This window comes from Cervus elaphus, chromosome 21 (assembly GCF_910594005.1).
Source record: "Cervus elaphus chromosome 21, mCerEla1.1, whole genome shotgun sequence".
NCBI classification, from domain to species: Eukaryota; Metazoa; Chordata; class Mammalia; order Artiodactyla; family Cervidae; genus Cervus; species Cervus elaphus.
This window is the reverse complement of record NC_057835.1, coordinates 18,881,553-18,903,845: the sequence shown is the minus strand read 5'-3', so window position 1 is coordinate 18,903,845 and position 22,293 is coordinate 18,881,553. Positions and strand designations below refer to the sequence as shown.

General features: G+C 49.1%; 1 protein-coding gene across 1 annotated transcript; it reads right to left on the bottom strand.

The window, feature by feature from the left end:
• Positions 1–15,367: 15,367 nt before the first annotated feature.
• LOC122679366 (7,8-dihydro-8-oxoguanine triphosphatase-like) lies at positions 15,368–16,005 on the bottom strand. Its single transcript, XM_043880004.1, has one exon. It carries the CDS (start codon positions 15,947–15,949, stop codon positions 15,554–15,556), a length of 396 nt encoding a protein of 131 aa, XP_043735939.1. The 5' UTR covers positions 15,950–16,005; the 3' UTR covers positions 15,368–15,553.
• Between the last annotated feature and the right edge of the window lie 6,288 nt (positions 16,006–22,293).

Sequence of the window (22,293 nt, the reverse complement as noted above, 5' to 3'; positions counted from 1 at the left end):
TTCCCTCATAGCTCAGCTGGTAAAGAATCTGCCTGCAATGCAGGAGACCCTGGTTCGAATCCTGGATCAGGAAGACCCCCTGGAGAAGGGATAGGTTACCCACTCCAGTATTCTTGGGCTTCCCCTCTGGCTCAGCTGGTAAAGAATCTGCCCGCAATGCGGGAGACCTGGGTTTGATCCCTGGGTTGGGAAGAAGGGAAAAGCTACCCACTCCAGTATTCTGGCTGGGAGAATTCCATGGACTGTATAGTCTATGGGGTCACAAAGAGTCAGACACGACTGAGCGACTTTCACTTTCACTTTCAGGGCAAGTTCTAAGTCTGTTACTGACCAGCTGTGTGAGCTGGGCCGCTTAGCTTCACCACTCTGCGCCTGCTCAGAAAGGAAGGACCACGGAGCCTAGCTCACGGGGCTCAGTGAGATCTACCTGTCCTCATGGCCACAGTGGACCTGCCACATCCAGGGCTCTCAGGACAGGAAGGCCGTGCAGACACTGGCAAGGATGATGACAATGCAAACGACGACGATGATGATGCTGTTTGGGGCTGTGCCCTGAGGACGTGGGAGGCCACCAGATGCCTGAGGGACAGCTGGGCATGTTCTCGCCCCACATCTGGTTTCTGCACAGGCTCAGGGGTCACCATGGAAACAATGGCTGCTCTGGGGGAGGTGACTCGGGCGTCCTGGGTACCGTCCTTGGAAGGGACAGACCCGCCCAGGGGATGTGAAACACCAGGCAAGTGGACTCCATGGGCTGGTCAGAAGGCAAGGAGGAAGGAAGCTCTTTTCGAGGGAAATCCCTGCTGTAGCCCCAAAAGAGAAAGTGCAGGGATGCCTCCTCCACCATCTACCCAGGGGGTCCACAGACTTCCCCAGTTCCCACCGAAGCACCTGCTGTCACTCGTGATGTTGCTTATTCCCTCCCTGGGGCAATGGTAGTTGACTCACACCTCAGAGGGTGTATTTTGCATGAAGATAGGAGATGCCTTATTCTACCTCAGGGTTCCCTGTCCCTGGCGTAGGCTTGGGACATGGAGAGGGAAAGAGAAATTGGCAAGAAGGGGGCATTTGAGCAGCTCTATAAAAAATGTTTATTGCGTCCAGTTGGTCATTTAGACAGCTCTGCCACAAGCCCATTTTATAGAAGAGGAAATTGAAGCTTAAAAGTAAGGATTTGTACCAGTGACAGAATTTGGGCTGACCTCTGATTTTCCCTACTCTAGTGTTGATGGAGAAATTGAACTCCAGCTTCAATCTTCAATGAAATGACAGAAAAAAAAGAAAAGTCAAAAACCAAAACCCAGACACCCTCATATTCACTGGAGCTGTCCCTTTGAAGTCCTAGTCATTTTTTTTCTTAAATAATTTAAGTTTTTATTTTTTTAATTTTCTTTAAAAAATTTAAAATTTTGTTAATTTTTTTCTTCCTGTTTTATTGAGACATCATTGACATACAGCACTGTATAAGTCTGAGGCCTATAACATAACAAGTCTACTGACATACATCAAGGAATAATTACTATAATGGGTTTAGTGAACACCTATCTCATATACATTTAACATTAAATAAAGAGAAAAGATTTTTTTCCTTGTGATGAGAACTCTTAGGATTTATTCCCTCAACAATTTTCAATTATAATGTACAGCAGTGTTAATTATATTTATCAGGTTGTACATTATATCCCTAGTTCTTGTTTATCTTATAGCTGCAAGTTTATACCTTTTGACCACCTTCATCCAATTCCCCCTCCCCCACCTTCCGCCTCCAGTAGTGACAAGTCTGGTATTTTTTTCTTTCTGTAACCGAGTTTGTTTTTGAAGTATGGCTGACCAACGACACTATGTTAGCTCCTGGTACACAGCATAGTGATTCAATATTTCTATATATTTCAGAATGATCACCATGGTTAAGTCTAGTTGTCACCTGTCACCATACAAAATCTTACATTATTATTGAATATAATCCCCCCACTGTACACTTCACATCTGTGACTCATTTATTTTGTAACTGAAAGTCTGTACCTCCTAATCTCCCTCACCTATTCTCACTTCCCCCCCATCCCACACTCCTCTGGCAACCACCCGTTTGTTCTCAGTATCTATGATTGTTTCTGCTTAATTTTGTTTGCTCATATGTTTTGTTTTTCAGATTTCATGTGTAAGTGAAATCATACAGTATTTATCTTTACTTGACTTATTTCACTCAACATAATATCCTCAAGGTCAAACTATGTTGTTATTAATGGCAAGATGTTATTGTTTTTATGGTTGATATTCCATTGTATGTACATACGACATCCTCTTTATCCATTTATCTATTGACAGATCTATCTAGGTTGCTCCCATATCTTGGCTATTGTATAGAATGCTGCAATGAACATAGGGGTGCATATATCTTTAGGAATTAGTGTTTCCATTTCCTTCAGATAAATACCCAAGGGAGGAATTGCTGGCTTGCATAGTACTTTTATTTTTAATTTTTTGAGGAATCTCCATACTGTTTTTATTGCAGCTACACCAATTTACATTCCCACATTACATTACTAGGGTTCCCTTTTATTCACATGTGCCCCAGCACTTGTTATTTGTTGTTCTTTTGATAGTCGTCATTCTGACAGGTGTGGGGTGGTATCTCATTGTGGTTTTGATTTGCATTTCCCTGATCATTAGTGATGCTGAGCATTTTTTCATGTTCCTGTTTGCCATCTGTATGTCTTTCTACTTTTTAAAAAAACCTTTTCAGATTTTATTTTTGCCTTGTTATTTAAATTTATTGTTTATTTTAATCCTTTATCTATTCTTTAAGGAAATAAATTATTAGAGTTTCAGCTATATACCCCTTCCCTCTTCCCCTATGTTTATTTTCTTTTACTAGACAGTATTTCAATTCAGTTCAGTCGCTCAGTCATGTCTGACTCTTCGCGACCCCAGCACACCAGGCCTCTCTGTCCATCACCAACTCCGGGAGTTTACTCAAACTCAAATGAACTCAAATGAAACTATGGGCCATGCCGTGTAGGGCCACCCAAGACGGACGGGTCATGGTGGAGAGTTCTGACAAACTGTGGTCCTCTGGAAAAGGAAATGGCAAACCACTTCAGTATTCTTGCCTTGAGAACCCCATGAACAGTATGAAAAGACAGTATTTATCTATAAGCAATTTGTACCATTGTTTTATGTGTTGCAATTCACATCAATGAATTAAGCACACATTACTTTGCGTTTTGCTTTTTTTTTTACTTAACAAGATGTGTTGGTGAATTATTTGGGTCGATGTGTGAGGACTTAGTTCATTTATTTTAGTTGCTATAAACATGCCCATCATATAACTAGTTTCTTTATCCACTCCTGATGGAGGCACTCTTGCTTCTACTAACTCCCTTTGAAAATAGGGCTCTAGTGAAAAAGCTTTGTACACACCTTCTCTTGTTTATTAGGAAGTTTCTCCAGGGTCTTGCAGTCTCCTTGAGGAAAGAGATTATAGCCCTTCCCTCCCCCAACCTTGTCCAGAAATGGGCACATAGCTGATTTTGATATTTGATTATTTGTTGAATGAATAAATTCAAGAAGTTCAGAGCCACCCAGACAACACACCAAGGGCAAACTTTGCTAACTGCCTCTTTAAATCCCTTCTCCTTTCCTTGCTAATGGAACACACCTACCAAGTAGAGGATTGCCATTCTTGATGTTGTTCAGTCACTAAGCCATGTTCAAGTCTTTGAGACCCCATGGACTGAAGCATGCAGTCTCTCCTGTCCTTCACTGTCTCCCAGAGCTTGCTCAAACTTATATTCACTGAATTGGTGATGCCATCCAACCCTCTCATCCTCTGTCAGCCCCTTCTCCTCCTGCCCTCAATCTTTCCCAGCATCATCTTTTCCAATGAGTTGGCTGTTTGTATCAAGTGGCCAAAGTACTGGAGCTTCAGCTTCAGCTTCAGCATCAGTCCTTGCAATGAATATTCAGGACTGATTTGCTTTAGAATTGACCGGTTTGATCTCCTTGAAGTCCAAGGGACTCTCAAGAGTCTTCTCCAGCACCACAGTTCAAAAGCATCAATTTTTTGGCACTCAGCTTTCTTTATGGTCCAACTCTCACATCCATACATGACTACTGGAAGAACCATTGCTTTGACTATACAGGCCTTTGTTGGCAAAGTGATGACTCTGCTTTTTAATGCACTGTCTAGGTTTGTCATAGGTCTTCTTCTAAGGAACAAGTGTCTTTTAATTTCATGGCTGCAGTCACCATCTGCAGTGACTTTGGAGCCCAAGAAAATAAAGTGTTACTGTTTTCACTTTTTCCCCATGCCAGTATGAAAATGCAAAAAGATATGACACTGGATCACCAGTAGCCTAAGCCAATCATGAGAATCCTGTTCCTGCTTTCCCAGCTCCCCTAGTGGTTGGGAGTGGCCATGTGAGATTCTAGGTTCTAGCCAATGAGATCGAAAGGATGTCTGGTTGGGAATCTGTGGGAAGACTTTGCTTTCCTGATAAAAGGAGGCTCTGAAACTGTTGGCTCTTTCCCAGAACTTTGAAGCAAATTCTTGTACTCTTGCTATGCTGAAACCACCATGCAAGGAAGCCTCAGCTAGCCTCTTAGAGCAGGCAGGGGCTGGCAAGCTATTCTTACAAAGGGCCAGATAGTGAATACTTTAGACTTTGTGGGCCATTCAGTCCCTGTCACAATTCCTGTGCTGTTGCAGCATGAAAGCAGACATAGATACTAGGGAAGGACATGTATGTTCCAATACAATGTTATTTGCAAAATCAGGCAATGAGGCCATAGTTGGCTAACCTCTATCTTAGAGAATGAGAGGGCAATGGAGGGAGAGAGTTTCTTCTTGCTGCTGTAATAAGTGACATAGCACATTTATTCTCTTATAGTTCCTGAGGTCTGAAGTCCAAAACTGGTCTTACTGGGGTAAAATTAAGGTGTTGGCAGAGTTTGATCTTTCTGGAAGTTTCAGGGAAGTAGTCCACTGCTTGCCTTTTCCAGCTTGCAGAGGCCACCTACATTCCTTGGGTAGTAGTCCCCTTCCAGCAATGGCATCACTCTGACCTCTGCTTCTGTCATCACATCTTAAGAGTGAGCAGCAAATACGAGATACGTGATACACAATTTAGGCTATCTTGGACAATATAGCCCCTACTGAGCCACCAACTGCTGTCACTGAGCAAACCCATTAGACCAGTAGAAGAACTGCCAGCTGATCCCAGTCCAAACTCTGATGCTAAGAAACATGAACTAATAAATAATTGTTGTTTTGAGCCACTAAGTTTTACAATGGTATTTTAAGCAACAATAAATGACTGATACAGAAATATTTGACACCAACAGTGCCACTATTTTGTGCTCTTCCCTCCTTTTTCAGCCTTGAGGGCAGATATGATATTTGGAGCTGTAGCAACCATCTTGCAACTTGAGGAAAAGACCAGCAGAATCATGGTGTGTATGGCTTTCACATCACTGAGCTGCCAAAATAACAACAGTCCTTATTCAGTTTTGAATTTCTTTTTATGTGAGAAAATAACTCCCCCTATTTATGTAATACTATAATTCTAGCTACTTGCAAACGAAAGAGCATCTAACTAATACATGGCAAGGTGCCAGGCCTCTGAGGCAGCTGGGAAAGTGTCAGAGATAATTAAGAATTAAGACAGAAATCATGTTTCATGGGGGAAATTTGAAACCTGGGTCCCAGCTGTGTTCTATTTCCTTTTCTGCTATCAGCATAAACATCCAGAGAACCTCCTTCCAATAGAGAGAACTTGGAATGACCAAATGAAAAAAGTCTGAAAGACACCTGGGTTCAACCTCACTGATAAGATTTGGAACTCGTATGCCTTGGCCCTGTTTTTTGCAAAGAGAAGTGACTCAGGGCAGTTGTGAAACTCAGAGGCCTGCATGTATTTACATTTAGGCCCTTTCACTGCTCTGGGCAGGAAGATTTCCGGCCTGAGGTTGTTCTCTCAAAGGAATTGTTGCTGGGACTGGGGAGTGGCTGGAAAGAGGCTGCACTTGATTCACAGCAAAGAGTCGACGAAGCACAGAGGTGAAGGCCAGGTGGTTGTCCGGTAGGAAACATCTCAAAGCAGGCCCAGGGCCAGCCCAGGTCCCATTCTTCTGTTTCTTCTTCCTTTCTAGAAGGTTCCAATTCTATTTGTGAAGAATGCACTTCCTTTCAAACACTTCCCCACACACATACCACACACACATACACCAGGAGTGGGTTATCTCCTTTCATCCCAAAAGCTCTTTTCTTCTCCATCTTGTACATAACAATAATGGCTCATTATTTTTGACTGCTTACCATAACCTGGGCCTGTGCTAAGAGCCTCACCAGTATTAGCTAAACAAATCTTCAGAGCAAGCCTGTAGGTGGGTTTAAAAATGTTCATTTGACAGACAAGGAAATGAACACAGAGAGGTTAAGTGACTTGTCCAAAGTCACACAGGTTACACTCAGTCGTGTCCGACTCTGCAACCCCCTGGACTGCAGCCTACCGGGCTCCTCTGTCCACGGGATTTTCCAGGCAAGAGTACTGGAGTGGGGTGCTGTTTCCATCTCCAGGAGATCTTCCCGACCCAGGGATTGAACCCAGGTCTTCTGCGTTGTAGGCAGACGCCTTACTGCCTGAGCCACCAGGGAAGTCATAAGTAGCACAGCCAGGATTAAAATCCAGGCATTCTGACTCCACAGCTCAAACCCTTAACCACAATCCTCTCTCACCCACAGAGGAGGAAAGTAAGGCTCAGAGAGGTTAAGTAATCTGCCTGATTTGCAGAGCCAAGATTTGCACTTGGGTCAGTCTGGCTACAGCTTCCTGTTCTTGCTCTTACCCTGACACCTCCGTTTGCCTCTGAACTCTCCTGACAGCATCACCCATCGTCCCCTACTACGGAGAAATGAGCACTAGAGCTGGAGTCTGGAGGTCAGGTCTGAGTCTTACTCTGTCCTGTCCACATCTGCTGACCTTGAGCTAACCTGTACTGTTGATGGTAAATTGAGACTTGGGTTTGCTCCACCCACCTGAGCGAACTTTGTTGATCAAACGTGATTAGGAGTGCTGGAAGAATTGGATCCACTGTGCAGTTGGTGGTGGTGTTGGTTGGTGTTTCCAACACCCCAGCCTCGGGGTAACTGTATTCCTGGCCTGGCATTTGACCTGCAGTGCCTTGTTCTGGCAGCCGGGTGAGTTTGGGGTTTCCTGCTGCTGTGCAAAATTACCACCCTTCATAAAATGCTCCGGGATGGCAAGGGTTTTGCAATCAGTTATTGCATCAGGAAAAGTCTCTGAATAGCGCCATTCTACCCTCTTCCCTACCCAGGTGCTGGCTCAGCCAGCTGGAGGTCAGACACCAGGGGGAGGGATAGGTATTTCCTTTCCCCCCACCCAGACAGTGCCTGCCAGACCTCGGATCGAGCCCAAACACCCCCAGGAAAGTGCTGGTCCTCTGGGAGGGATATGATGAGAACCAAAGCTGGCCTGGGCGGCAGCCCCCGCCCCGCCCTACTCCAGAGTCCAAAGTCCTGCCCTGCCACTAAGCGGCTGTGACACAGGGCAAGCCGCACACCCTCTCTGAGCCTTGGGCTCCTTATCTGCAGAATGGGAGCCATAATTCACCTCGCTCGCACAGTGAAGTCAGTGCCTATACGCACTCTTTAAATGAAGTCCTCGGTAAGCACTAGCCATCGTCATTGTCAGTATTAGTCTATGACTCGGCCTGCTTCTTGACCTGCTTCGGCCTTCTGCTTGACCCCAGAAGCACCATGGAAAATGCACCGCTTTTCAGTCACCTCGGCTCTGCCACCATGACCTTGAGACCGTTCCTCTGACCTCTGTGAACCTCATTTTGGGGACAGGACTACGCCCACCAAGTCTGCGGGGGTGGTGCTATGAATTCAATGAGAAAATGGGTCTGGAGGGCCCGGCCCAGTGCCTGGTGCAGAGGAAGTGCCCATCAATGGTGGCCTTTATCACGAGTCTGGTTTGGATGGGACCCTGAGGGAAGCGGAGCTGGGGAACAGAGGAAGCGATTGTACAGAGGTGAGTGGGGGAAGGGGCCTCCCCGGGGGCGGGCAGTGACAGTCCTGGGCCGCAGGGGCCTGGCTGAGCCCTATTTCCACTTTATTCTCTACGGTGGCATTCATCCTTGCAGCCTGGGAACACTGAGGGAGGGAGCCCTTCCAGGACACAGCACCAGGCACCCTTGGGGTTTTCTCATGCCCTCCACACGCTCACAGGTTCCCACCAGGGCTCATAAAACATGTTTAACCCTCGCCTGCCCCAGGAGATGTTTTCCAATCATCAGGGATTGGACACTCGGATAATACCAGGACTCCTTATTGTCATCCCTGAAGGTGACAGGGAGGTCTCCCTGGGTACCAGTGGACTGGGGTTGCCACTGTGCACCTCTTCCCAATTCTGTGCTCAGTGGCCTCCTGTGGTCCTTTCGAAAGGACCACAGTGGGTATTTACACCATGGAAGTCGGCAAATACTGCAATCCTAAACAGGTTGTTAAACATTCACCGGCATCCGTGTGTCCCCCAGCAACTGGGAAATGAGGCTGTTGACGGAGTAAAAGTAGGACTGGTCTTCAGTGGAGGAAAGCAGGTGGCAGACCATAGAGATACGGGAGAAGAGTTGGGAGACTCCCTCCCACCCCAACCTGGACCAAACTCCTAGCGAGACTGACTGGAGTAGCTGTTAGAAAGAGAACTGGAGAGTGATGATAAGGGGGAAGCAGAAGTCTAATGAGACGGTTGTACGGACGTTTGTTTGGAGAAAATCGGCAGTGGGCTGGTGGGCACAGAAAGGGAGCTGGTCTGAGAAGAGGGGTCAAGCCGCAGCTGTGGGGGTGGAGGGCAACCTTGCGGTCCATCACAGGCGTTGTCCCCGGATGGCCCAGCATCCTCCCCTCAGCTTTCTTCTCTAGAACCCAGACCTCCCTCTCCCGTGAGCTGTGTCTCACACTGACTGCACCCCAGGAGTGGACCAGATTGATCCATTCTGACTGTCAGCTGTACCAGCCAGCTAGGGCTACTTGACAAAAACCACAGACCGGGTAGCTTAAACAACAGAATCTTATTTTCTCACTGTTCTGGAGTTCAGAGTCCAAGTTCAAGGTGTTGCCAAGTTCGGTTTGTTTTGAGACCTTTCTCCTTGTCCTGCGGATGGCCACCATGTCTGCATATGGTCATCCCTTGGAATATGTGTTACCTGTGTCCTAATCTTCTTTTCTTAAAAGGGCATCAGCCATACTGGATTAGGGCCCACCCACAGAACCTCACTTTCACTTAATTACCTCTTTTAAGGACTTTGCTAGTGGTCCAGTGGTTAAGAATTCACTTTCCAATGCAGGGGACAGAAGGTCAAACCCTGGTCTGGAATGATTCCACATGCCGAGGAGCAACTAAGCCTGTAAGCCACAACTACTGAAGCCCGTGAGCCACAACTACTGAAGCCCGTGTGTACTAGAGCCTATGTCCGGCACCATGAGAAGTCACTGCAATGAAAAGCCTTCACACCACAACTAGAGAGTAGCCCCCATTCACTGCATCTAGAAAAAGCCCCCCATGTGGTGATGAAGACTCAGTGCAGCCAATAAATAAATAAAAATGGAATATTGCCTTTTTTAAGGCCCTATCTCCAAATATGGTTACAGTCTTAAGTACTGGGGATTGAGGGCTTCCATAAGTGAATGGGGGGTGGGGGTGGGGTGGGAGGCCACAGTTCGGCCTGTAATAGCAGTCATTGTTCTGAAATGGGCATGTGGCCCAATTCAGGTCAATGGTGTATGAGAGGATGCTTGCTGAAGGTGGAGTGGAGTCTTTGGGGAAACTCTCTTCTCACCTAAGGCAGAACACAGGGAGAGATGCTCTCTTCTTCCTTTGAAAACTGTAATGTTGGAATTTGATGCCCAGGCCTGCAGGAGCCAACAGTGAGGGCAGGCACCGGGAACTCTACAGGCTTGAGCTGGCATATCAGCCAGCCCTGGAGTCAGCCCAAAGTTGTCCTGTGGGTTGAAGCTGGTTTAAGTTAAGGTTTTGGTTACACCTGGAAACACCCTAACTGCCATTTGAAGCAGAGATAGTTAGAGTTCCACCTACACCTCCTTTATCCACCTCCCTGGGCTCACGGTGGGACATATGTCATTTCCCGGCTTCCCCTGGAGTTGGGTGGGGCCATGTGAGCAAGTTCTCACCAAAGAAATGTGAATGAATATGCGCAGGACACCTGCTATCTCCAGGCTGAAGAGGTTTGGCTCCTTCACCGGCTCCTCCCCTGCCAGCCAGAGGGGAGCTGGTGTGGCTGAGACCTGGCCTTAGCCATGTGGATGCTAGAGCCCCAACATGGAGGGAACCTGGGCCCCTAAAACCTGTCAATCCAGAATGGTCACCTGGGAAAGTTACAGGGGAGACAGACAGTCTATGTATTCTTCATGCTTTGGTAGAGCAGTAGAGCTTTGCTTTAATGATAATATCTCATCTTTTTTTCTAAGGGTGGAGAGAGTTTTACCAGAGCAAAGATGATGGCAAATGTTTCATGCAGAAGACTTTCCTTTTAGGGTCAGAGATGGCTTCAAGCTACCCGGGCTGAAATAGACGTCTTAATATCCGCCAAGGCCCCTTTGTGGAATCCATTTGTGCAAGTAACTTTCCAATAACGTGGCTTCCTGTGGGCGCCTTGTCAGGCAAAGGGAATGCGTTCATTGATCTGCTGATGAGTAGGCCCTGCCGGATGCCTGCTTTTATCAATGTAGTTCTCACTATGTATCAAGTTCCCGGAAGCCCGTCCCAGTGAATCTGCCTCTGACGTGTATTCAGACCCTGCCCAGGACAACGTCAGGTTCCAGCCTGGTCCGTGAGGAGCTTTCTGGCAGAGCTGACCTCTCCTTCCTCTGTGCCCCTCTCCTGGTGTCTGTTTCATTCCGCTTAGTCCGCAGTCTCCGTGCCGCCGCCTTCCTCCCTTTCCTCCACTGGGAGCTCCGGAAAGACTGGGCTGCGCCCCACTGTGGGTGTCTAATGTGATGCCTGGCGCCCCGCAGGAGCTCCGTAAGGATGGGCCGAATGAAGACTGACTCTGACCGAGGACAAAGGTCCCTTCCCGAGCCCCAGTCTGGGTTCAAGGCCCCAAACAGGAATATTCTCCAAAGGTCTTTAAACAAGTTTTAAGTTGGATTGTGTTTTCCAGGCACTAGGTATGCTCTCCCTAGAACCCAAGGGTGAAATCATAGTAGTCTCACCCTAAATAGGTTAAGCAGAAGTACTTACTCTACGGTTTCCTCAAGAGAGGTGGAGAGAGAGTGTGTGAGGGAGGGAGGGAGAGAGAGAGAGACGGAGGAGCAAAGGAACAAGGGAGGGACAAATGCTTGGAGATGGTCCAACCTGGGATTGAACCCTGGCTCCTAACACCTCTAGCTGTGTGACTTTGGGCAAGTTACTTAGCCTCTCTGGGCCTCTCTTGCCTCAGCTGACAAGTGGAGATGATCTTACCAATCTGTAGTGCTGTTGTGAGGATAAAGGACCCAACATATGCAAAGCACACAGAGTGGGAATTCAGGAGAGGTGGGTCTCCTTCCTTGAGAAAGGCACATCACCTTTAGCTGACAGCATCCTGGCTAAGGAGGCTGCCTGAGTCCACAGGCTGTGTGGATGACCACCCCTCCGCAATCTTCCACAGAAAGCCTGACTCTTTTCTACCAGGTGTGCATAAGTCTGCAGACCCCTTGACAGCTGCCCGTACTGAACTTGCAACTGCCAGTTAGACCAAAGGGGAAAAGACCTCCACAAAGAGAGCCAGGAGTCCAGAGCTGCGGGCCTTTCTACCACAGGGCTGAAATAGCGCTCCCACCCCCTGAAGTTCCCGCGACCCAACGTGATCCGCACCCGGCTCCCTCCGCCCTTCAGTTCTTGCCTGCAGCCTTCCTCAGAAACACTGCAGAAGAGGTTTTTGTTTTTTTTTTTTTTTAAAGAAAATCTCAGAAACCAAACAGTCCTATGCTCGAGGCCAGGCTTTCTTTGAGAATGAAGGAAGATGGGCTTGGCTGGCTGCCACCAGAGTGAGGGAGAATGTTTGAAGAGGCAAGATGAATTATTTCAAGATAGCCTGAAGATCTCAGATCAGATCAGGGTAGGGTGGAGTTTTTTTTTTTTTTTTTAATGAGAAAAGGGAAAAGGCAGCCCAAAGGAGGCGTGTGTATGTGTGTGTGTGATGAATTTTTACATGTTGAGATGACTCACTGTGAGGCATAACTAGCAAGGTCTGAGGACAGGGGGCTTCCCCAAATCCTGGGAGATGCTCAAGGAGACTACGGGCAATTATCTGAGTTTTGAGAAAATGCCTTCCTTCCTGTCAGCTCGGCTCATGCGGATGCCAGCAGAAGAGAAGAAAGTGTCTCTGGTCAGCAGAGCTACCTGGCTGTGAGATCCAGCCTGGATTCTGCTGGCCAAGCCCTGTGCCAGGCGTGGGGTGGGTCCCCCTTCAGAGGACACAGCCGTGTTTCTTAGTCAGCATCTGGAGGTGTTCTATGGGCTGGTGAGGTCCTGTCTGTCAGACCTCCTGATTTATCCAGAACAGTTTCAGAATATTTTTCTGGTCATCCATAACCTAGAGGGTATATGCTTCTGTGGGTCGGGAATTCGGGACAGCTGAGGTAAGGGTGGCTCTTGTCCACACCGAAGTGTCTGGGGCCTCAGCTGGGAAGGAGCAGGTGGCTCAGCTTGGAGGATTCGCTCCCAATACGGCTTCCTGACTCACCTGTCTGGGCTGAGATGGCTGCAGGGCAGGCTCAGCTGGGGCTTCCCCCTGGAGGGTCTGCCTGTGGCTTCCCCAGCGCGGTGTCCTCGGGGCAGACAGACTTCTTACCTGGCCATGTGTGCATGCTCAGTCGCTTTGGTTGTGTTCAACCCTGTAGGACCCAATGGTCTGTAACCCTCCAGCCTCCTCTGTCCACGGGATTCTCCAGGCAAGAAAACTGGAGTGGGTTGCCATTCATTCCCTTCTCCAGGAGCTCTTCCTGACCCAGGGATCGAACTCGAGTCTCTTACGTCTCCTACACTGGCAGGCGGGTTCTTTACTGCTAGTTCCAACTGCAAGTGTCCTGCAGAAAAAGACAAGCAGCACAGCCTTTTATGACACAACTGTGGAGGCCTCAGAGAGGCACTTTTGTTGTATGTGATTGGCCAAAGCAGTCCTGAGCCTGCCACAGATGAAAGGTGCAGCAAATAACTCAGAAGAAAGTGAGGGGTGTCTCTCTGTCCCATCTAAGGCAGCCGTGGAGCTGTGCTCATCCCGGGATCCAGGAAACTTCCAGTCCATCACCCTGACGAGTGCATTTAAGCCCTGGAGAGGCCACCCGTGAAGACAAGTAATAGATGGTCAGCAGTCTCCCCTGGTTGCTCAGTGGTAAAGAATTTGCCTGCAATGCAGGAGACATAGGAGACACAGGTTTGATCCCTGGGTTGGGAAGATCCCCTGGAGTAGGAAATGGCAATCCACTCCAGTATTCTTGCCCGGAGAATCCCATGGACAGAAGAGCTTGGTGGGCTACATACAGTTCATGGAGTTGCAAAGAGTCAGGGATAACTGAAGCGACTTAGCACGCAGCATGCCCATAGCACGTGTGGTCTTCTGAGGCCACCTCTTCTGTGAAGTCTGCCCTGATTCTTCCTTCCTCTCCCTGACAGACTCCCTTCTGCCCTGGACTGCAGTCATTTGCTTATATTTCTGTTTATTCTGCTGTTTCCACACAGGCTCATTCCTGACGCTCAGGGGTAATGCTAATCATAGATCAGGTCATTGGAAGCGCATTTAAATATCTATTTATTTACTTGTGTGCATGGGTCTCAGCTGCAGCACATGCAATCTTCATTGTGTTATGTGGGATCTTTCGCCGCGGCACATGGACTGTCCAGTTGCAGCACGTGGGCTCAGGAGTTGTGGTGCGTGGGCTGAGGTGTTCCTTGACAGGTGGGATCTTTGTTCCTGACCAGGGATCAAACCTATGTCCTTTATATTGCAAGGCGGATTCTTAACCACTGGACGACCAGGGAAATCCCCAGAAGAGCCTTTTAAATTTAGGCCAGAGGCAACAGTGAGTATGTGAGGAGGTTGGAGAGAAGGTCTTTGCGGAGCTCCCAGGAATCTGTCACTGGGACCAGTGCCTCTCTCTTAGACCCCAGGGGATCTGACCCTGCCCTGACCTTCTGCCAGCTGCATCCACCCCCACATGGCCAAGGGGGTGTGCCTTATATAGCGCCTGCACCTGCTGGCCTAGACCAAATTCCAGGTGCCAGAATGGGGGAATCCTCTGCCCCAACGCCCCAAACCTGCCTCTTGGGTCCAAGAGTCACTTTCCTGAGTCTGTTTTCCCAACAAGATCTGTTGTATGTACCTCCAGGACTGTGGGTGGTCAACAAAAGGCCAAGGGCAGCACCACATGTGTGGATGTTGGCACGGCTGGGGCGTGTCCTGCAGACCCTACAGGGGAGGACAGGAGCTAGGCCACAGGGAACAGGCAGAGAGGGGACATCAGATCACAGACTCTCATTTTTGCGTCCATCCAGGCCACCACAGATGCCAGGGGGAGGCCCGTGAGGATCTAAGGCTTCCTAAAATTAATCATTAATTAAAAAAAAGATGTAGGAGGAAACTTTTGGAGGTGATGGATATGCTAATGGCATAGGTAGTGGTGATGGTTTCACAATGTATACTTATCTCCAAAGTCATCAAACTGTATAGATATTTACACCTTTATTGTTTACCTCAATAAATTTTTTTTTTTTTTAAGAAGTTCAGTCCCTCAGTCATGTCTAACTCTTTGCAACCCCATGGACTGCAGCACCGAAGAATTCCCTGTCCATCACCAACGCCTGGAGCTCATTCAAACTGATGTCCATCAAGCTGGTGATGCCATCCAACCATCTCATTCTCTGTCATCCCCTTCTCCTCCTGCCTTCAATCTTTCCTAGCATCAGGGTCTTTTCCAATGAGTCAGTTCTTTGCACCAGGTGGCCAAAGGATTGGAGCTTCAGCTTTAGCATCAGTCCTTCCAATGAATATTCAGGACTGATTTCCTTTAAAATTGATTAAATCATCAGGCAAAGTCAGATTTGAGGCTCTATCATGAATCTTAATTTTCTATCTGTGTATGTGTATGCCTGTGTATGCAAATGTTTGCTGGGGGAGGGTAAGTTCTTAAAAGGTAAAGATTTTTACTGAACTTAAAAAAATATTAAAGGGAAGAAATGTTTGGATAATCTTCCTCTTCATTGGGAATTTGGGTGGCATATAAAGCTGAAAGATCTAGGTTTGAGGTCAACCGGAAGAGGTTTCTCATTCTTTTTTTTTTTTGAAGTGTCAAAAAAGTTTTATTTGCGTTTCCATCCAGCCCTGCTCCAGACAGACTGGAGGCCAGGGCATGGCCAGGCAGGGGTCTCGGGGTCTGAGGGGGCGAGCCGGCGCCGCCCTAGACGGCGTCCACCTCACGGAGTGTGTAGTCCAGGATGGTGTTCTGCCCCTGGAACCTGAAGTAGCCGCGGAACTACTTCCTCTGAAGCAGCAGCGGGAACCAGTAGCAGTCGTCCGGCCACATGTCCCTGAAGGGGATCTGGTCCAGCCGGAACCACTGCGGGCGCATCTCGTCGCTCTCCACAGGCGTGCCCTGGACGCTGTCCGTGCAGAAGACGTGCACGTCCATCAGCTCGGGGTCTCCCGTGAACTCAAACGTGGTCTGGCCCACCTTGTGCAGCCTGTCCACGGTCAGCCCGCTCTCCTCCTGCAGCTCCCGCTTGGCCCCGTCCTCGATGGTCTCTCCTTCTTGAACTTTGCCCCCAAAGCCGTCGCACCGGCCGGCCCCGAAGCCTCGTTTCTTCATGCCCAGGAGGGCTCGCTGAGGCTGCAGCACCAGGACCAACGTGTAGAGCCTTGAGGTGCGCATGGTGCCCGTGGGTTCTGTGCTCTCGCACCCGCGCTCACCCAGGCCCCGGCACTGAGCGCGCCTGAGGTTTCTCATTCTAACTGACCACTTTCCAGCTGTGTGACCTTAGACAAGCTAATCAACTTCTTTGAGCCTCCTTGGGAAACTGGAAAATGGTGGTATTTAGTTTATGAGATAATTTTGAATGTTAAACAAAAGAATAGATATAAAGTTCTACCATATGGGAGGAACTCGGTAAATGTTCAACTCTTTTTCCAGTATTTGGAATCTTATTGTAAATATTAGTATTGTTTTTCTTAAATATGTCCTGATTTTTTTTTTTTTGGTGTGTTTCAGTTCAGTTCAGTTGATCAGTCGTGTCCGACTCTTTGCGACCCCATGGACTGCAGCACGCCAGGCTTCCCTATCCATCACCAACTCCCGGAGCTTGCTCAAACTCATGTCCATTGAGTTGGTGATGCCATTCAACTATCTCATCCTCAGTTGTCCCCTTCTCCTCGCACCTTCAATCTTTCCCAGCATCAGGGTCTTTTTCAATGAGTCAGTTCTTCGCATCAAGTGGCCGAAGTATTGGAGTTTCAGCTTCAGCATCAGTCCTTCCAATGACTATTCAGGACTGATTTTCTTTTGGTGTGTTTACTGGTTTAGAATTTGGAGTTAGGGAGCATAACACATGTCATGCGTGGCTGCAAAGCCCTGTGTACCCTGAAGCCAAATGGTGGAATCCGGAGTCCTGGCTGCTCTGAGAATTTCTCTGCATTTTGGAATGGGTAAGGCTTCCGAGGCGACACTAGCGGTAAAGAACCCACCTGCCAATGTAGGAGAAATACGAGACAAGGGTTTGATCCCTGGGTTGGGAGTGGCAACACCACTCCAGTATTCTTGCTAGGAAAATCCCATGGACATAGAAACCTGGCAGGCTACAATCCATAGGGTCGTAAAGAGTCTAACACAACTAAACAACAGAGTATGCATGCAAAAGGCACTCAAAACCTTGCTAATGGTGCTGCCAGGCACCTATCTGGGCATGAATGAAAATGAGTCAAGACTGAGCTCATCAGTAGCCTAACTTTGTCCCCCAAAATCAATACAGATTTCCCCATGTTACATAATGCAATATGTGCTTTCCTGAGAAGTTGGAGGTAAATCAGTTTTTTCCCCCCCAGTTCAACTTGTCATCTGGTGAACTTCTGGTGTCAGCTCAGTACTGTCCTGAGGCTGCAAAGGGACACACACCACACACACACATCAACCATGATCTTGTTCTCAAGGTACCTACGTTTTACCAAACCACACCATAAACGCGCCAAAGGAGCTTGCTAATGCATCACATGGGAGACCCTTTTATAAGGCAAAGAACCATTTTAACACAGGAAGAATATGACCTAGTCCACATTCCTATTTACTTGTATATTTGTATCTGTCAATTTGGATTTTCATGGTAAAGGCCTTTTCTGACTCTGGCATGTGGCAAGCTGATAATGAATATTTGTTGACTAAATGCACATAGTTTAAAATCAAGGCATACTCATATTTGATCATCACATCTGTGTATGGGTAGATAACTCATAAGGACTTTTCACATATTTGCAGCTATTTATTCCCATGAGAACCTTGCTGGGGAGGAAAAGCAGCCCTTCTCACAGGTAAGACAATTTAAGCCTGTAAAGAGCAACTGACAGGCTTCTCTGGTGGCTCAGTGGTAAGGAATCTGCCTGCCAATGTTGCGGGGCAACTGTTGAACCTGTGAACTAGAGCCCCCAAGCAGCAACTACTGAGCCTGCGTACCGCAACTAGAGTAGCCCCCACTTGCTGCAACTATAGAAAAGCCCGTGCAGCCAAAAATAAATAAATATAAATAAAATAAAACTTAAAAAAGCAACAGGCTTCCTCAAATCAGTATCTGAAAAGTCTGATGGAAGTTCAGTCCAGACCTGGCCAGCAGGAAAAGCCTAGCAATGAAGTGACGACAATTTTAGCTCACTTGTCCCCTTGGCTATCTTGATTGCATGCCAAGGGGACAAGTCTGTCTTCCCAGGCATCCAGCCTTGAGGCCCCTAAAACTTCAGCCCCCCCCCCCTTTTTTTTCCATATCCTGTTTCCTTCCAGGGCTAGACATTCAACTCTTAACTCTGTGCCCTATTCCCCATGACCCTGCCTTGGCCCAAATGCCCTCTCATTTCAGGTCCTCCTTTTGGATGACCCTCTGCCCTTGAGTACATGTATTTGGTTGTCATTTAGTAAGCCCTCCCTTTATGACAGACACTGGGCTGGGGATGGGAGATACACAGCTAAATAAGACATAGTCCCTGCCCTCTGGGACACAGCTGAGTGGACAATGCCATGAAAAAAAGCTAGATGGAAGACTCAGCAGTGCTTGGGATGACATTGACATCTGACAGCAGTGCAGGGGAAATCTGGGTGGGGTTTTGAAGGATGAATAGGAGTTCATCCTATTGGCAGGGGGAAGGGGGAATTCTAGTGGGAGAAAACAGCACAGGCAAAATGCAGACGCATGAATTAGCAAGATGTGTTTAGGTCCCTACCAGGATCTGGCATAGGTAGGGTGCGGGTGAGGAGACAAGAAAGGTAAGGCTGGAAAGGGCCAGAAAAGGGGGTATTTTGATTTTATCTTCTGATGGCCCCTGCCAAGTTTTTAGGCCAGGCCTGATGTGTTCAAGTTTAAATTTTAGAAAAAGTACTCTGATAGCTGTGTGGGGAATGGATTAAAGAGCTCAAGGCCACATTTGGTTTTGTGCACCACTGTAACTCCAGCATCTAGTAGGTGCACTGGCAGAGTAGGTGCTCTTGTATGCTGAAAGGATGAATGAGTGACCCAGTTAGCAGTTTACTGCAGAAAGCCAGGAGAAGGTCCTGAACTAAGATCATGAGAGTGGCAAGAAGTGGATTGACATGGGAGAGGTACAGGGTTTGTATCAGACAGGAAGAAGAAACCTAGACCAGGAAGTTCAGTGGAAAAAATTAAATTGCAGAACTAGTTATAAAGGTATTAGAAAAACAGAAACAAAAATAGAACAAAACATGGTATGGTGGGTAGCCCGGAGATGAGCAACATCATGAAGCAGCTTTCACCCTAGTGCTGGAGGGAGGAAATTGGTGTCTTTTGATTCCCAGGAGCCAGAGTGCCTAGAGTGAGCTAGGACCACAAAGAGGCAGAGGGCACCATGGTTGGGTTCCTCCAGGAGGCAGACTCAGAGATAGAGATTAGAATGCAGGAGGTTTATTACGGAAATACCTTTGGAAGGGGAAAGAAGGAAAAGGACTGGGTGGAGAGAAGAGCCAGGCTGGAGGCAATCTCAGAGATGAACTCAGTGGACCCTTAATGGGTGGGCTGAAACTGGGATGCCCTTCAGAGCTGGCTCAGATTTGGGCAAGGAGGCCGGACCTGTTTACTCTACAGTCACCTGTCATTGGACCTCCTGGGAATGGAGTGTGAACTTGGGCAAGGTAGCCCTACTCAGTCAAGGCAATTTCCAAAACTCCCAAAAGGCACTCTCAGCGCCCCCAGTGTAGAGGGTGGGGTGGATGTGGGTGGATAAATCCTTCAGTCCTGTAGGGAGATCTTGGCAGCACCTGGCAAGAGCCACACACAGGGGCTGGCTGAAGGCGGGTGGGGGTGGCTGGGCCACAGAGGAGGTGCAGCCAGGGCCCAGAGCAGCACCTCAAGGGCCTCACTCCGGGCTGAATGGCCTGGAAGCCCATTCTGGGCAAGGGAGCATGAGAAAAAGTCTGTGGGGGCAGTTCCAGGGAGCCAAGCAGGGGACAGCCAGGGGATGTCTCTGAGAGCAAGCAGGACTAGGACTGGACCCAGTGACAACCCAGTAGGGGACAGGGAAAAGGTGGATTCAAGGGGAAATGACTGCCAGGGATTCTGTCCCCGGGGATGATGGTGGCAATGCCCTTCTCTTAAAGGAGGCAGTGAAGGAGGTGCACACCTTGGACAAAGAGGCTGATGGCCTTTGTTGAGTTTGGCATCCAAGTGATGATGCCCAGTGGGCAGCTCAGTCAGTTTCAGTTCAGTTGCTCAGTTGTGTCTGACTCTTTGTGACCCCATGAACTGCAGCAAGCCAGGCTTCCTTGTCCATCACCAACTTCCGGAGCTTGCGCAAACTCATGCTTACTGAGTCCTTGATGCCATCCAGCCATATTATCCTCTGTCATCCCCTTCTCCTACCTTCAATCTTTCCCAGCATCAGGGTCTTATCCAATGAGTCAGTTCTTCATATCAAATGACCAAAGTATTGGAGTTTTAGCTTCAGCATCAGTGGGCAGCTTAGTAGATCGTAAATAACTGGCACAGAATGAACTTGAAAGAAGGAAAACCTCAGGTGGACTCTCTCTTGGTTACAAGATCAAGTGCAGCCTTCTCAGCAGGCATTGGAGATTTTCTCGGATGATTTCTGCAGGTTCAGCTCCACCCTTGTAGCCAGCCTGGCCTCTTAACTTCAACCTGATCCTTCCCCACATCCTGCCTTACCTGCCCCGCCCACCCTCCTACCTCCCCACCCCCCTCACTCCGTGCAAATCTTTTACAACCCCAAATATCCCCCCGGGTCAGATGCTTTCTAGATGGAATCCTACCTAACTCTACAAATTGTAATCTCTACTTTGAGTCCTCACAAGTGCTTTAAGAGCTTGAATGCATTCAGTAGCGAATTTGACCACAGCAAGTAACTTAATCTTTGCATGCTTCTCTGTGAAAAGGGACAAAAAATAACTCCACTGGGTAGTTGTAAAACTTCAGTGTCAAGCGCTTAGAACAGCACCTGCCATGTTACCGAGTTCAATTAATGTTAGTTACTATTAATTTTCATCTTCCTAATCCTCAGCCTCTAGCTTAGTAGATGCTTCATTAGTGCTTGCCGAATGAATGGAGACTTAACATGGAAAAGGATTTATCCTTGGGGCTCGACCTGGTTTTAGAAAAGGAAGCATTTAGCATAAGTACAGAAGGGACTCTGATAACAGTTATCTATGTTCGGTGTCCAGGGACTCCGAATTGACCTGGTTCTCGAAAGAAAAACGACAGCGTCTAGGTTGTTTTTTCATGAAGCTCTGTGCAGGGTCTGACACATCTCGCGCTCGCCCAAATCAGGTTGCACGAGTGCATGCACACGCCCCGGCAGGACTGCCTGGGTGTAGGCAGTATCACTATCTACCCGGTCACCAAGGAACCGGGTTAGCCCCGGGGCTCTAGACCCTGCTGCGCTGGTGGAGGCTGCGGAGGAGGCACGGGGAGGGGACAGGAATTCGGCGACGGCCACGTGGGCCCCTTCCGCCCTCTCCCCACATCCTTTGTTTCCCACCGGCCGCGGCTCAGGAAGCTCTTTCTGCGAGTCACCGCGAAGGGGCGGCCGGGGAGCCGGGAGAAGCTATTTCCGTGCAATCCGGGCGGGCGGCAGGCGCGGGAGGGGCGTGGAGGTGGAGGAGAGCAGAAGGCCTAGTGTTTGCTTTTATTTCATCCAACAGAAGGTTCTATTTGTGGAAGCGAACAGACGCTGGGGATTAGAGCTGGGAGGGGGCAGGAAAAGGAAAAAAAAAAAAAAAACAACACCGTCACATCCACTACCACGCATAGGTCTTCCCCGGAACTACCGCGTGGGGGTGAATGAGTGATTCTGGAATTCATCACCTTCTCTTTCCTCCCTTCCTCCGGCTACCGCCGAGTCTCGGCGACGCCTACGGCTCCAACCTGAGGTCCCCAGGCGCGGGGCGGCGAGGGGATCCCCCGGGGCAAAAGAAGTCACCCTGCGGCCGCAGCGAGCGGCGGGTGCAGGAGAGCTGGTGCGCGCGCCCGCAGCCCATTGTGCTCCGAGTGAATGAGGAGCGCGCACCAATCACCGGTCGCTTCGCCTCCCGCGGCCCCTCCCCTCCCGCCCACTTTCCCGGGACCCTGACGTCACGGGAACTTTTCCTCCGCCTCCTCCCCCGGCTTCCAGCGCTGAGTCCGCGGCCTGCGGGAGGGCGCGCGCCGCCTCCTGCCTAGACCAGCCAGTTGGTGGAGGGCTGGGGGCTGGGGCGGAGGGGGTGGGGGGAGCGTGTGCGCGCGCCCCAGCGGGCTCAGAACTCACCACCTGCGCCGGAGCGCGCTCAGCCCGGAGCATCCCAGCCCTCGGGCCACCCCCCTCGCCCCCGCCGACCCAGCTCCACCTTCCCTTCCCGTCCCCCCGCCCCCCCCCACCCCCCCCGCTTCGGTGACTGCTCGCCCGGCGGCAGGGCCGGAGTCGTCGCAGCCACCTCATTGCACAACCCGGCTTCCCAACTGTTTACACAGCCCGGCCTGTGAGTGTGTGTGTATACAGCGTGAGTCACCGGGAGGCGGA

Excerpts from the sequence above, each read along its gene's own strand:
- LOC122679366 (XM_043880004.1), bottom strand. The coding sequence starts at position 15,949 with ATGCGCACCTCAAGGCTCTACACGTTGGTCCTGGTGCTGCAGCCTCAG.